General features: G+C 35.8%; 1 protein-coding gene across 1 annotated transcript in view; it reads left to right on the forward strand.

The window, feature by feature from the left end:
• Window positions 1–964: 964 nt before the first annotated feature.
• Window positions 965–15,487, forward strand: part of LOC104079934 (coiled-coil domain-containing protein 132-like) — a gene marked incomplete at both ends in the record, with an annotated part of 28,956 nt that continues 14,433 nt past the window's right edge. The window contains 3 exons of the mRNA XM_009582133.1: window positions 965–1,071; window positions 8,876–8,997; window positions 12,876–12,956. Of these exons, the coding sequence (XP_009580428.1) occupies window positions 965–1,071; window positions 8,876–8,997; window positions 12,876–12,956 (310 nt within the window). The remainder of the gene's footprint in view (window positions 1,072–8,875; window positions 8,998–12,875; window positions 12,957–15,487) is intronic.

The raw sequence follows: 15,487 nt of genomic DNA on the forward strand, positions 1-15,487 counted from the left end.
AAAAATATTTTATTTATATATATTCATGTAAACAAAAGCCAACTCTGTAGCCTTTAAAAGGATCTGAAATACAAATTTCTCTCTAGGACACTGTACTACTTAGATGTCCATTCAGACTTTGTGAAGCAGGCTAACATTATTTGTATGTAGAGGATTGCAGGAGAACTAGAAAGCCATCACTTGGGTCAAAGCAGAGGAATGTTTTTCTACAAAATAACTCTTTAGGATAAAATATTGTTAGCGTGATTTCATAAGATACATCACATAAACTACTTCATTTCAAAGAAGTGATGGAGATATTGATAAAAACTTACTTAACTGGAACAAACCACAATCACTGTCTATAGTTTTGTGCTGTAAAATTGAAGCATTCTGAATTTTTGGAATAATATCGTTTTGAGGTATGGCAGCTGGCAGAAGGTTTCTTTTGTAGAATCATAGAATATCTCGAGTTGGAAGGGGTTCATAAGGATCATCGAGTCCAACTCCTTGTTTCTCGCGGGACTACAATTTATGAAAAATTTAATGTCTTTTTAGTTTCATCTTCCTGAAAATTGTTTCCATTTCCAGATAGTAATTTTCAGCTGTAGCTTACTAATCTGCCCTGTTTTGTTGTGACTTGCCTTGTTTTCATTTTCTTTACTTCATAACCTATGAACTTGAGTCAGAGTGGTTAAAATGATTGCTGAGGCCAGACAGAGGCCTGCAGAACTCAAGCCTTGGACTACAACTCAGAAACTCCTTTCTCTAGCACAATTTTATGTTAATTAGGCCATTCTTCTCTTCAGATATTAGAACGCTAACCCAGTTATGCTTTGGCATAAATAAAATACTGCACTGGAAGAAATACTGTCATTTGAAAGAAGGGGGGAGGGAAGATTTCTTTTCTACAAAGTTTTATTAGTATGTCCTTGAATATTACAGGCGATCACATTTGGTGTATCTTGTTTTGTTTCCTTGAAAGTGTTTCTCGAGAAACTCTGAGGAGCAGAAAGAGATCAGATTATAACCTCAATAAAGTGAATGCACCTATCCTAACAAACACTACGCTGAATGTAATAAGGCTTGTTGGTATGTAGAACAATTGCAGTTTTTTATATGTGTTTTTTATTTTAATGCCTATGGATTATAGCAAATGTTAAATTAATTTTAAGGCTTTTAAAAATATACCTAGCTGGGTTCTATTTCCACTCTTTGAAAATGTTAATAAAATAGAAATAAAGCACTAAACCAAAATATTTTTTAATTAAATAGACAAATTTGGTTATATCTTGTGAGTTATTTTTACTTTGAAAATTAATCTGCGTGCATGTATTGGTTTTAACTGATAATGGTGGATTATTTGTCTAAAATATTCCATACGTAAAACCAGTGGAGATAGAAAGGAAGTAGATAAATGTTTTATGTTGCTAGTGTGTCTTGGTAGATTAAATGCTTCATTTTAAAGTAGTATAGTTGTAAAAGTAAGAACTTAAAGATTGGGGGGGGGTTTGCCCTTTCATTACTTAAATTCTCACACCCAGAATAACTATTTTTTCTACATGGTAGACAACTAGAAGAAAAGTGTCCTCCCATACTGGTAATTTCAGTAATTGGAATGCATCCTAGTAATCCCTGGGGACTCTAGGGAATCTCTGTCCTTGGAGGTGATCAAGACATGACTAGACAAGCCCCTGAGCAACCTCATCTCCTTAGACCTGCTCTGAGCAGGAGGTTGCACTAGATGACCTCTGGAGGTCCTTCCTAGCCAAAAGTTTTCTATGAAAACACTCCCTTCTAGTTCTAGGTGTAATGGGATTGATTTTTTGTGATCATGACTTCCATTTGATTATCTAGATAATTGTACAATACCAATCTTCTGCTACTGACTTTCATTTTATTTATAGAGAATGGGAAGTAACTACCTAAATTTATCAGGTTAGGCAGAAGAGAGAGGAATCCTGTACGTGTTATATTAATGAAGTTTGTCTTCAGTGTTTATGTGCTTGGAAATGATTGTGGTACTTCAGAGTAAGCTGTTTTTAAAAGAGCTCCGACACCTGGTTAGTACATTTTGCTGTCTTAGAGGGCAGCATACAAATCAGAAATTAATTTTCTAAACCTTTTTTGCATTTTCTTTTTCCTCTTGGAGCATCTACAATATAGACCTGAAATAAGAATTGAGATTATTCTGTCATAACTTTTCTGGTATTGATCTGTGAGGTAGGTTGGAGAGATTTGTTTGCTACCTTCTAGAATAAGGCTTTTCTCTAAGGAAAGTTAGGATTGAATCTAGAAATCACACATGGCATTTTCATGCAAACCGCTCGGTCTTCCCCCAGCCTCTGCCCCTGCCCCCCTGCCCTAACACAGTGTAAGAGTAGGTGGAGCTGTAATTCTAGTTTTCCAATTTTACATAAGGAGTCTTTATATTTGTGGATTCTGGCCATAACACCAAACTTAAGTATTATTTGCAAAGCTCATATATATACTTTTTCCCCCTTTACCTTTAATTTTCAATATTTCTGCCCTTGGGGGTGTTTTATATTGTTTCTGTAATGACTAATAATAGCGTTATTTGGAACATGGAATTTAAAAGGCACCTCCTGCAGCCCCTGCTACAGGAAGACATGTCATTTAGTACTGCCTGTAAATATGCTTGTTTTGAGCTCCAGCTTAAGAATACTTTGGTTTTGTTCCCACCACTCTATCTAGTACGAATTCTATTCCAGAAGCCTTATCAACTTCATGGTTGAAAAAAAAATTAAAAAAATTATCCACCTATTTTCTGCTCACTTGAGCTTATGCCAAAATAAACTTTTAGGTTTAACAGATCATCTTGTTTTTTGATGCATACTGCCCTGCTGTTTTTACAGAAAGCAATCCTTTTTCTTCTCAGTCTTTGATTTGCTAAACTAAATGTGCCAAGCTTTTTCGTATCTTCTGTATTTATCTGCCAGAAGCTTAAGTCCCCTACTTTCTTACCAGTTCTTTTTCTGCTCTTGTTATAGACTTATCAAAATCATGTGCAATACTTTGGATGAGATCTCACCACATTGTGTGACTTTTGTATTGCAGCATCCTGGTCACGAGTTGCCTCCCTTTTGCACCTCTTTGGATTTCTCACAGCTTCCTTGTACTGGCAGTTCAGTCCATCTGTAATGAGCTTGTACAGCCAGCAGGTCCTTTCCCATTTTTTTCCAAGGGATGAGCTGCTAGTTTATAGTAGAAAGATGCATGTTTTTAATTAATTGGTCCCCAAATGCATGGCTTTACATTTTGTACTACTGAATTTCATCCAATTTTTATTACAGCAGTCATCAAGGTCCTCCAGTTCCTCCTGTACATTATGTCAATCCTTTTCTGTTTTGATGGTGCCTCCTTATTTTTTTCCATTATCACACTCTAATTGTTGTGCCAGAGTCATTAATGAAAATATTAAAGAAGAGGCCAGATGCTGGGAGCTCCACTAGTAGCTTTTCCAGATACTTCCCTTTTCAACACACTCCGTTCTGTCTTCTCTTTTATTAAATTCTTAGTCATTTAAAAAACTCTAGCTTCACTTGTTTACTGTGCAATATTGTTAAATTAATACTTTGATGAAATCTTAATTTTGCCTCGTCTTTCTGCTTTTGTCACTTCCATACTTTCTTCAAACTTGATCTGAAGTCCTGCATCCTACAAATTAAAGCAGTGGATCAATAGTTGCTTGGATGACTGTTTTCCCTCTTCTTGAATGTGTGTTGGGTTTTTTTTGCTGTTTTTCAATTGTAGTGGTACAACCCATGCCTTGAGTGCTTATTGCACATGCAGGTTATTACACTGATTACCAGACTGGTGATTTCACAGCCATTTTTTATTATGTCCTGATTCCTTTGCTCCTGTAGCTTAACTGTTTCAAGGTCTTTTCCAGCTCATTCTCAGTGTGGCTGAAAGTGGCCAGTTCAGTTCTATTAGTCACCCTCTTCCCCTTCTCCTCATTTTTCTCACTGTCAGTATTATTGTCCCCAGTGAAAACCAAGGCGAACTATTCATTCTTGCTTTTGGGCTGTCTTGTTTGTCTACGATTTCTGTCCCGTCACATCCCCCTTGTTTGGTTTGCTTGTGTTAGTCTTCTGTAATTGGAAAACTCCCGATTTTAACCATTTTTGGAAAATTTAGTTTTACTTCTAGCTCTTAATGTAACTTCCTGAGCGAATAGGTCTGTTTTTTCCCCTTTGTCCTTGTCCTAGTCATTCCTTCCTTATAGTTTCTTTGCAGTTTCTAATATGCAATGACCCCACCTCACTTTCACCTTAATTTGTATCTTTTGAGGAGTACCTACCATTTCATATCATAAATGAAACAGGTTTTTTTGCACCGTGTTTCTGTTAGACGTAAACTGCATATTACACCTCTGCCACAGAAGTTGAAAATGCCTTCATCTTTTGTCATGACTTTTGGCCTTAGCATACAAATATTTCATTCACTTCTTCCAGACAGCATGCCCAGGGGCATCAGACACATTTCTTTTGCTGAGGGTTAATGGCTACAGAAACAAGAAACAAATAAGATACCACCATTTAGCCAGACTATCTGATTTATTAGTTTTTCTTCCCTTGTCTCCCCTCTTGTCTCTTGAATCATCCTTATAAAACGTGAAGATAAGCATGTTGTCACTGGGCAGATTTGGCTGGGCGTGACGCTAGGTTGTAGGAGATTCAGGTTTGATCCAGTCCCCTGGATTATCCCCCTACAGTCAGAAATGCCGTGGAGCATGCCTGTCTTTCAACAGCAGTCTCTGCTAATGCCATGGAGGGCTCCAGTTTGTCCCACACCGTCTTGGATTTTTGGCTAAGAAATGCCATGGTACTTAACACTAATTTCAAGGAGTATAACTGAGATGGTTGTCTAGGATCCTTTCATTATCAATGGAGAACTGTAGGTAACTCCAGAAGATGATAGAGTTTGTTGGCTGTCCTGGATGTCTCTGCCTGCATGTCATCGCATAGAAATCTTAGCACTTTTCTTCTGGAGCTGCTTGCCCTCTGCACAGGAGATCTAGGCAACCAGTGTGGATTAAGGGTCTAGTTTTTAGATAAAGTTGGACAAAGTGAATTGCATATGCAAGAACAGCAATGTGGTGCCTCAAAAAATAAGCAGGGGACTAACATAATACAGGGGACACTATAGATATGTCCTATCTACAGAAAGCCTGTATTCTTTTAAAGTTCTATTCCTTGAAAATAAGGCTCTATTTTAAGAGATGTTTGTTTTGGTAGTAGTAATGTGAGTACTTAAGCAGTTTTTGTCCCTCCTATATTTTGTCAGTGATATTCCTGCCTCCTGTATGTTGTATCAGCATGACTTTTGGCAGATCTAGATCAGCAACCTCACCTCAGTTAAAAACAAATCATAAAGGAAACTACGTATAAAAACAGAAGTTTGGAGTGAGATGAAGATGCAGATTTAAATTGCCCAATCAAGTAACAGAAATTGTTGTCTCACTTTTTAGGAGAGGATGTTATGCAAGTAATAGTACTCACTGAATGGGTATAACAGTGCCCATAGCGCATTTTGAACTATTTCTGTGTGCTGTATGCTTTGTATGAAGGCTAGATGAATAAACCAAAGTGTAGCTTAATATATATATAAACTACATAAATGAGTTGCTATGTATAAATGAAGTGAGAGCTACTATAACCTCATTTAATTTGAATTTCAAGTGAACGGTTCAATTTATCTGGTTTTCCCTCAAGTTTATAAGCCAGGGAATTATTTCTCTGTTTCCAGTATAAAGTAACCATAGATTAATTTGCAAGGTTATTTTTTTCCTATCAAGCCATTGCGTGGTGACTTAAAATGTAAAGGAAGAATGAACCTGTGTTAAATCTGTATGGAATATTTCGACCTAGGTTCTATACATCAACAACAACAATTAATGACTGTGCCATTTTATATATTGCTTGGGTGATTTCTTATTTTAGTTAATATCATTCTGACTTAACAAATACCCATTAAACTATTTCTTAGGTTGGGGGTTTTTAATGCCTTTTTTTTTCCTCATTTTTGCTTTTGTTGTGAATGGTTTTTGGGAAGAAACTCTTAGATTTTTCTTGGTCTAAAACCCATAAACTTTTAGGAAAGTAGTAATGGTGATGACAAATCTCACAGCAGAAATCTTGTAGCTAAAGCAAGTGATTGGTCACATAGCATAGAACCTCGTAGGACTTAAAAAACCCTAAATCATAGAGTCTTTCAAAATGATATAATCACAATGGGCTTTTCACTTTTTCCTTCGAAGTGGCATTTTATCTCCTAATGTATGTTGTAGGAAGCTGCGTATTTGGAATTGTGAAGCTCCCTAGAAAATGATTTTACTAATGACCATAGATATACTAAAACTCAAATATGTATTATTCAGGAGGTTGTGTATTTATTTACCTTTTTGGTTTTAGTGATCAGTTTTATATAGATTAGCCTGATAGAGAGTACTCTCTACTTACTGTATTTAAGGACAAAAGAAGTGTTGGAAATAGTACTTCAAAAGAAACTTGGCAAATGTTCAGCAGTTTTAGCTATTAATGGAGAGCCTCTAGAAAGTCAAGCTACTTTCAGTCATTGAAACTCTAAGTGGTGTTTTCAAGTATTTCTGGAAGTTTCTAGCACGGCATGGGTTTGGGCTGTTCGTGCTGTTTGGAAATGTTCTTATATATCCCTTTTCACCCAAAATAGGAACTTTAGTGCAACTAGGTAACAATGTATAGAAGTTAAAAGTTGGCGTCCTGTTAGAGAGAGCAACTAGGAGGAAATGTTCTTGGAACACTTGTTATGTCAAGATGCTGAGTGATGTAGTAATAGAGAAATGTTCTTGGCATCAGAAGATTTTCATAGGGACAATACTTGGGCAGTGTGTAGTGAATAGCCCTTTGGAAAAGCATAGGATGCTGCCTGAGAGATTACCTTGAATATTCATACCAGCTGCCCAGACATTTGGAAATGTAACTGTCCAGAATGTGACACATTACCCTTATATAGTGTAGGGGTTGCAGGCGAGTTTAAGAATGTGTTTATCACAGAGTAAGTGGAAAAAATCAGGCTGTGGCAATACAGAATATTCAGATAGCACATATGGAGGTGACAGCTGCTTTGATTAGGGTACCATCCTTTCCCAAACATCTGAAAATTTCCACCTTGGGCTGTGCTAGAATTAGCTGCATTTGATTTCCCTTTTGGAAGACAAATAGAATTTTTGAAGTCTACTTTTCAGTTTGTTCATAATGCTGTAGATCAAAACATTGATAATTAAACGTAGAATTAACAATTGGGCTAAACTGCCAAATCTAAAGTGTTGCAACCTGTGTCAAATCTCCAAAAATAACAAAATATATGCTTGCATGTGTTAGCAAATTGGGACACAGATGCACAGTATTCAAGGAGGGGGTCTAAGCTAGATAGAAACCTGGAAAGTAGCAATGTCAGGTTATTGCTTGATTCTTACCATACTGCTATATCATCTTACCAGGTATGTATCTGTATCATGTATTTGTCAAATTAATGTTATCTTTACTGACCTACACAAGTAATTGCTTAAAAAAATTCAAATAACTCCCCCTGATACTAACAGCTAATTTTGTTTTTTTGTTACTCAGTTTCTCTGCATAAAACAACAGTTTCTTGTCGATTAGTATATTACTTTGGTGGGCACAACATTACCTTGAAAAACAGTGTTGCTGACTACAGGAAAAAGAAATTATTTTAGCACCCTCATGTAGTTTTTTCCAACCCATCACATCAAAACATGTCTGGAATATGACAATTTGTTGAATGATCTGCTATATCCTACATGCTGGGTGGACTGCGTTTACGTTTTGGTTCAAAAATTGCTTCTGTTACTATAATAACCCAAAGCTTATTATATAGTCTTTATGTTTTTAAGATGCTAATAGGGCAAGCAGTGTGTCATTTTGAGCAGGAAATGTGAGGTATCTGCAATATTGGGGTTTTCATGAAGTACACTTATTGTATGACTCTATGAAAAGAGCCATGCCTTATGCTGGAAAACAAAATAATTGAAAACTATAGGCCCTGTGAACTAGACCTGTAGGGAAGAATTTCTTTCTGAGTCCAAACCATATGATAAGTTTGACTCAGCTAACAAATAGATGAAGGTCCTGAGGTTTTGCTAAATTTTTAAAATGTTTATTTTCCCAAGTCAAATGGGCAACAACAGAGAACAGGAAGGACGAGAAGGAATTATTCTTCTCCCTGGATGTGTCAGGGTCCCAGCATCCTCCTTTTCTGTCAGTCTGTTCCTCTAGAAACATTTCAAACATGCATCTTAAAACTGTTTGGGTTTCTTACCCAAGGATAAAAAGGAAGGAGAGCAGGAAATGCTGTCTTGCTGATGTGAAAACACATTATTCCTAGAGTTGTTGGATGAAATCCAATCTTGGGCATATCATTTGTATACAGTGCTTTTCTATTGCTTGAAAAATATCCATATATGCATATATGAACACACACTAATGCATAAAATCTTCAGTGACTCTATATATCATTTGCTAGAGACTACTTGAGGGGATTATTATTTTTTGGGTAAATGAAGCTGAAACTTGAGAGGATCCAGAAAGTTGTATATTTTAAATTTGGTACCAGAGGCCAAGAATAGTTCAAGATGTTTTAATATGGATTAACATCCACATTTGGAGAGTCTTGAGGTATTTGTGGTGTCTTAGTCATCATATTTAGCTTTGTTTTTAAACATCCCAATCTCTAAAATATTACTAAATTGTTCTTAATCAATATTCAATGCTAATAATAAACTTTGAAAAGCTGGGGTTGAGTTTGTCAAACTCAGCACGGTCTTTGTAGCACTTATGCTGAGGAAACTGATCTTCTGTATTTAATTTTTAAGGGAAATACATGCAGATGATGAATATTCTGAAACCAATTGCATTTGATGTGATCCACTTCATGTCCCAGCTCTTCGATTACTATCTGTATGCAGTCTATACGTTTTTTGGCCGAAATGACACGGTAGGTAGAAACATTATTCATTTCCAAGTATCACTGTACACACAGAATGAGAATACAGAGGAGATCTCTTTACTTAAAATACTTCCTAATATGTAATCCCCAGAAAAATTAGGGGCAACAGAATGGATTTGGATGCAGGAGTAAGAAAAGGCTGATTAGATCAGCAATAAGAGGAATAAGCACTGGGAGCATCATTATCACGGGGACATGAATCCTATTACATTTTGAATAGATTCTGTACTCTTTTTCCAGCAGTATTTTGACAGGGAGAAAAGGCAACATGAAATACTTAAAAGTAGGGAGCAAAGGAGCAGTCTGTGGAAGGAGAGTGGTGGTTTGGAGCCTAGAGAGTATGAGTTGATTTGACTTTCCTGTATGTATTTCTCTAACTTAACTAAGAATAGAAAAGGAGGAGAAGATGGGGGCCTTGAAAGTTAAGTAGTAACTCAGGTTTAAGAGGTTTGAAATACACTTTTTCAGATCTAGTATTCTTCTGTCAAACTAACTTCATTAATGAAAACAGAGTTTTTTTGAGTGATCTTGTAGTTGAAATAAATGCTTGTTGGCAATGTCTGTACATAACATAGATCAACTTTCAACAGAATTTTCTTAAAGCATTTATGAAAAGCTGCGTGTAAAAACAGTTTTCTCCTCCCTTGGCCCCTAAATTACTCCACAAGTAGGATGTGGGGTTCCAAATTCATCATCATCTGTTGGCAAATTGTAGTGGATTTTCAGACTCAACATACGGTTGTAAATGGTTTTGAGCTGTTCTCTTTGGCAGGACACACGTATTTGCAATTTGTTTGTGTTTAGAAGATGGGTGGGGTTTTTTTGTTGTTTTTTTTTTTGTTAAGATAATTGATTTCCATTGGCTTAGTCAGCTGCTTTGGTATTCACATTGATTTACATTTATTTTTGGTTTTTTGCACCTCCCGTTCTGTGTTTTTAAAGCTCATACTGAGTTCCTCACTCTTTACTTCTAACAGAGAACAGCACAGTGCTAGGCAGGTAAACATTATAGCAGATGGGTGGTAAAATTGTGATGTTTTTGTAGCATGCTTAATTTTTGTTTAGACAGGTGATTTTTCCGTGGGAAACATAATGGTTACAAAGGGTCTATGAATGTAATAAACCCTCTTGTAATGCTGCTTAAATGTCCTCACTCCCCATAGTGCTTATAAACCTTTAGAAAGTAAAGGTGGGTGATGGTATGTGATTTAGACCACTGAGAGTGTTTCTGTTTTATTTTTATTTACAAAATAGCATCAAATGGAACTTTTAAAAGTATGCTGGTAATGCAACTTCCTTAAGTGGTCGAAATTCTTTGTGAATATTGTGCTAATTTGTATGTGTAAGTTAGTACACACATAAGGAGAGTGACTAACTGTACAGAGTTCATTGCCAGTTCAGTGAAAACAAAGGATTTAAAATATATATGTTGAGTTCTATGTCCGGTCATGATGCTAAGTCATTGCTCTTTCCAGACCTCTTTAGAATGATTATCCTATGTAGTCAGTATTTGGCTTTCTTCACTGCCAAAAGTTGCACAACATTGTAACCAGAATTACTCTTTCAAAACCTTTTTAATTTGTGGAGTGCAAGTTAAGGCTGCCTTTCATCCTTATCTCAAATTATGGAGCATCCTAACATGAAATTAAAAGAAATTACCTATATTTAATATCTTCTCACTAAAGTGTAAGACATTCATGAACATGCCGCAGAACAGTTTTCCTTAGCAGAATAAATTTGAGGTGAGTTTTAATTTTTTTTGAGAAGACATAATAATTTGTAAACCAATGGCCATTCTTACAGAAAACACTTCCCCCACACACACACTGTAAGAGGTTATGTAGAATTGGTGATGAGTAAAATTATTCTGTAAATTGTCTAATACTCTGCTTACTAGCCTTACTAGGTCATCAATTTGTGGAATTTAAATATCTACCAATTTGCGTATAGAAATAGCAAAAACTTCCATGAAGCCAAGCAGTTATACCAATGAGTGACATGTTCTGTGTGAAGTCACGAGGTTCTTGTGGAAAAATGCTGAGCAACAATCTTTTGGGGGTTTTTTTGTTTGTTTGTTTGTTGTGGTTTTTCCCCCTCACACATATGGATGCACAATTCTGACTTCAGGCTGTAACTGGTTGCCTGATAAATCTGGCGTTCTTGATATGTAATGTTTTATGGAAATTTAAGTTTGTTTTTACATTCCTTTTCATTCAGATATGTTTCAAATGTGAAATTGCTATTTTTTAGAAAGAAATCTATGATTATAGAATAAGTAAGTGAAAGTTACTGATAGCTATTGAACGTTAGTAATTGAAATGCAGAAAGAGAAAGAATTAGTGACAGATTGTGTAATTTTGATGGTGCAAGTGCAAATTTCTTAAAATGAAATTTAATGGCTGAAACTTGCAAATACATTTTTTAATATATATGGTTTTTCCCTTTAAGCAGGGTATTTTTTCTGTTTGTTCTTACCTTAACAGGGAGAATAGCCATTCTTGAATTTGCAGTCCTTACGGCCATGTCTTGAAAAACTACTATATGACGTTAAGGAGGAAAAAAAGAGAATTAAGGATGTGTTTCTTAAAGGGAAGAAAGATATTTTCTTTTTCACCTGCAAAATCAAAGGCAGTTCAGAACTGATATTTCTACAGTAAATATGTGAAGAAAAATACAAATTATTTTTGTAAAAAAGTTTGCTTCCCCTGTGGAAAAACAAAGGCGTGAACACATCTTTTTATCAAACGTGGACACTAGGATAGTGATTTATGTCTCCTAAATCAGGTTCTAGATTTCAGCAGAGTGTACTTCCAGTGGGAATTCAGCTCAGATGTAAATTTTCATTGAATATGTAGGAGGATTGGGGCTGATGGACATCTTAAGTGAGAAACTTAAGTTAGATGCGGTAAATGGGGACCTGAATTATACCTTTTTGTATTTAAAACGAGCGGATGGGATGGCATGAACTTGAACACTTCCTTCCCTGATTTAGTGCATTGGAAGGAAGTCTAATAATACAGTGTACAACAGTGCTCTAAATATTGTTCAGTAAATTGCCTTTTGGTGTGAATCACATACCAGAACTGTATTCAAATACTTCCAGATTCTTGACGTAAATGTGTGTTTCTTAGCTGTCCCTTTTCCACTTCCTTTATTGTGTTAGTTTGTTATTTGTTTTTTTTAGTTGGAAGTAGAAGATGAGTAGCTACATTAATTATGCATGTCAAATCAGACCCTCAGCTAGTATAATTCATTGCATTTACCAGGAAATCAGTGTAGCTATATTGATTTATCCCAGCTGAACATCTGCCCCATAATACTTCTGAGCCATGAACATGAAGATGGCACATTTCTCAGGTAGATCTTTATAAGCATTAAGTAATAATGACTGTTTTATAAAGATCAATGGATATAATTTCACATATGCAAGTTAGATATTTAATAAGGCATTACAAGAAATTTTATAGCTTGAGAGAGAAGTCAAGACCATTTGGCTGGGGTGTGGTGTGCATGCAAGTCTCAGTGGGGGCATCGTGGTGCACCATTCTGGGCTCATCGCTCAAATGAGAAAATCTGGAGTCCTGCACCCAAATACAGTATTATAACAATAAAGGATACTGCTTGTTTATTGGTATGAATGGTAAGCTGTCATCTTCATGAAGGGTCATTCTTCACACCAGTGCAGTGTTGAGTGCTGTGACTTCTGTTGATTTTCTTTTCATTTTGTACAGTTGTGATTATGTGCTAAAACTTCAATGTAAGTAAATTGTAGCTAGTGTTTACAAACTGAAGTTTTGTTGTATCACTGTAAAGTTTAAACCAATGGGTTTTCCTTTCCCAACTTAAATAGAATGTATTTCTCCCAGTTTGAATCAACAGGACTGGGCCTCAGTAGTAGCAGATTACGCACCACACTGAACAGAATCCAGGAGAGTCTGATTGATCTGGTAAGTACCTGGATTTCGTTAATGCTTAGTGGAATAGAGGTCTGTGTAGGAAATTTAGGAATTGTATTTCATCGTGGCTTTCTGATTTCAGTGTCTGTAATGACAAAGGCTTAGTTTCATGGCGTGTCATGATAATGTAGATACCATTATTGTATGAAATCACTTGTTTCTAATATACAACAAAACTAGTTTAATAGCTTTTGCTAGCTGTAACAACAAAATTATGTATTTAAATCTTATAATGCGTTACAGTTCATGTAATAAAGAGAGACATTCCAGTAGCATCCTTATTAAATGAAACATTTTATAAAAAAAACCCAAAGTAACACAATAGATGACTCATTTTTCTTCAGTAAAAGTAAATAAAAGGCAAAACAGTAAGCTGTCCTGAAGACCATTCACCTTACGAGATAGTAGAAATAGTATACTAAGTCCTCCCTTAAGTAATTTCTGAACTGTGGGGAACTTCCCCTGATATATTTTATAGATTATATCCCATTGGCCACTTCATGAGTTGTTTTCAAAATGTGAAAAGTTAATACGGTGCTTGTGTCACACTGGTAGTAGATTACTGTCCTTCACATCACATTACAAAGGGTAAACAGGAGACTTGAGGAAGATTTTGTGGATTCGACTGAGCAGCAGAGTTGATAAAGAAATATTGCTAAGAACTATGCAGCAATGAAAACTTGTAGTTCTTTTTTTCCACCTTGAAACATTATGAAGAAATTTCCTAAGAGTATCATAAATGACTTGTATAGTAATTAATACCATGGATGCTGCAGGAAGGATTTTATTTTCTAAGGCTTCTGCCGTAGAAAAAAGTAGAAGACAGATGCTCTACTCTGACTTTCACAAGGATTTGCCACTCCACAGAATTGTACTTTATGCCTTTTTAATTCTTTGAAGTATTGTATCAAATCCCAAACTGTTCTTTCAGAGAAGCTTCTTAAAGGGTTTTGGGGCCATTTCTTACAGAGTCAGAAGAGGGAGCATAAGACAACTAATAACTCGAGGCCTCTATAAAATAGAAAAAGGCTAGTCATATTGATAGTCAACTCAAAGGCAGTGTATTCAAAAAGCAAAATTAATTCTAGAAAGATCTTGCAAACAAATCAGTTAAAGATGATGGAAAAATGGCAAGTTATGGAATTAATTTTTTAAACTTACTCTGTAGTCACAGTTCCTGACAGTGCTTTACAGTCTTGAATTCTTTTTATCAGTCAAAATAATTTTTAAAAAATCATTTCTAGGAGTAAATTGGAAAAATAACAGGACTTCTTTTTTTCCCTCAGTCATTTAACAATGCTGTTACAGATAATGTTAGTGTCAATTGAAATTAATAGTTAATGTTCCAGGTAAGATTAGAAAGGAGTAAGAAATCTTAGCTAACTACTCATTACCTCATTCCATGAGGTTTATTAATATCTTATGAACTTATGCTGGTCTTATGCTATAAATGGAAATTTTCCACTTTTTGATTCATGAAGAAAAAAAAGTCTTCTGGGTATTTTTATTGTTTGCTTACTTTTAAGAGTTTATGAAAGTCGAGACTACTCTTTACTGAGTCATAAAATGGGTATTTCTCATGATTGTATGGACAGTTCTGGACTGCTCTTAAAATTCTCCTCTCTTAACTTAGATTATTGTAAATTGCTTTCTGAAAATATTAATGTTTGTGTTGTGGCATTCAGTCTCATGGCCTGTTGGGAATTTTGGTTTTTTGCATTGTCTTCCATTAATGATAACTTTATTAAAGACTATCATTTCTGTCGCATTTCAGTTCCTGATGGCAGCATCTTTCAATATTTTATTTTCATAAATATACTCTGAATCTGATAGTTCTGAACCTGTGACTAAGGCTCTGCCAGAATTGCACGTAGATCAGAATAGTTCCTCTAATCTGCCAGTGCCTGTGAAGGTTGAGCTCTGTTATGTGTCAAGACTCTTTAGTAATTTAGACTAGATCATTCCTAGCTTTCCTCTTGGACTTTGTCCATTCCTTTTTTGAGATACCAAGTGGATGAAGGCCTATTTAGTCTATATTTACTGTCAGGAGAGAGAGGAATAGTTGGAGGGTTTAGAGGCCATCTCCTCCAGCTTTTTGTAGACTTTCTGTAGTTCCTGTTTGGGACTAAATTAGTGCTATCTAATTTACATCAGATACCTTTTAGGATACTACTTCTATTATTCAGCTGAATTTTAAGCTTCCTTGTGAAGGAAAAAGCAAAGTAGAAGGCGGGTTCCGCTTCTGGCAAAGTAAAGCCAAGCTGCTCTAACATTCTTTCTCGCATCTTTGTAGCATCTTCTGTATGAAGAGTATGGAGGTCGATTGGAGGCGTTGCCAATAGGACCTTATGGAGCTGCTCTATTCTAAGTTTATACTTCCCTATTATTACAATGCAAGAAGTGTGTGTCCTTTTAATATATAGTGTACTTATAGTATACTCACCATACTTTAGAGAGAAGTACTATCCTGGTTTTCAGTTGGACCACTGAGAGACAGAGAGTTGGGTTTCTGGCTTGCGGCC

This window comes from Fulmarus glacialis, unplaced genomic scaffold (assembly GCF_000690835.1).
Source record: "Fulmarus glacialis isolate BGI_N327 unplaced genomic scaffold, ASM69083v1 scaffold33477, whole genome shotgun sequence".
NCBI classification, from domain to species: Eukaryota; Metazoa; Chordata; class Aves; order Procellariiformes; family Procellariidae; genus Fulmarus; species Fulmarus glacialis.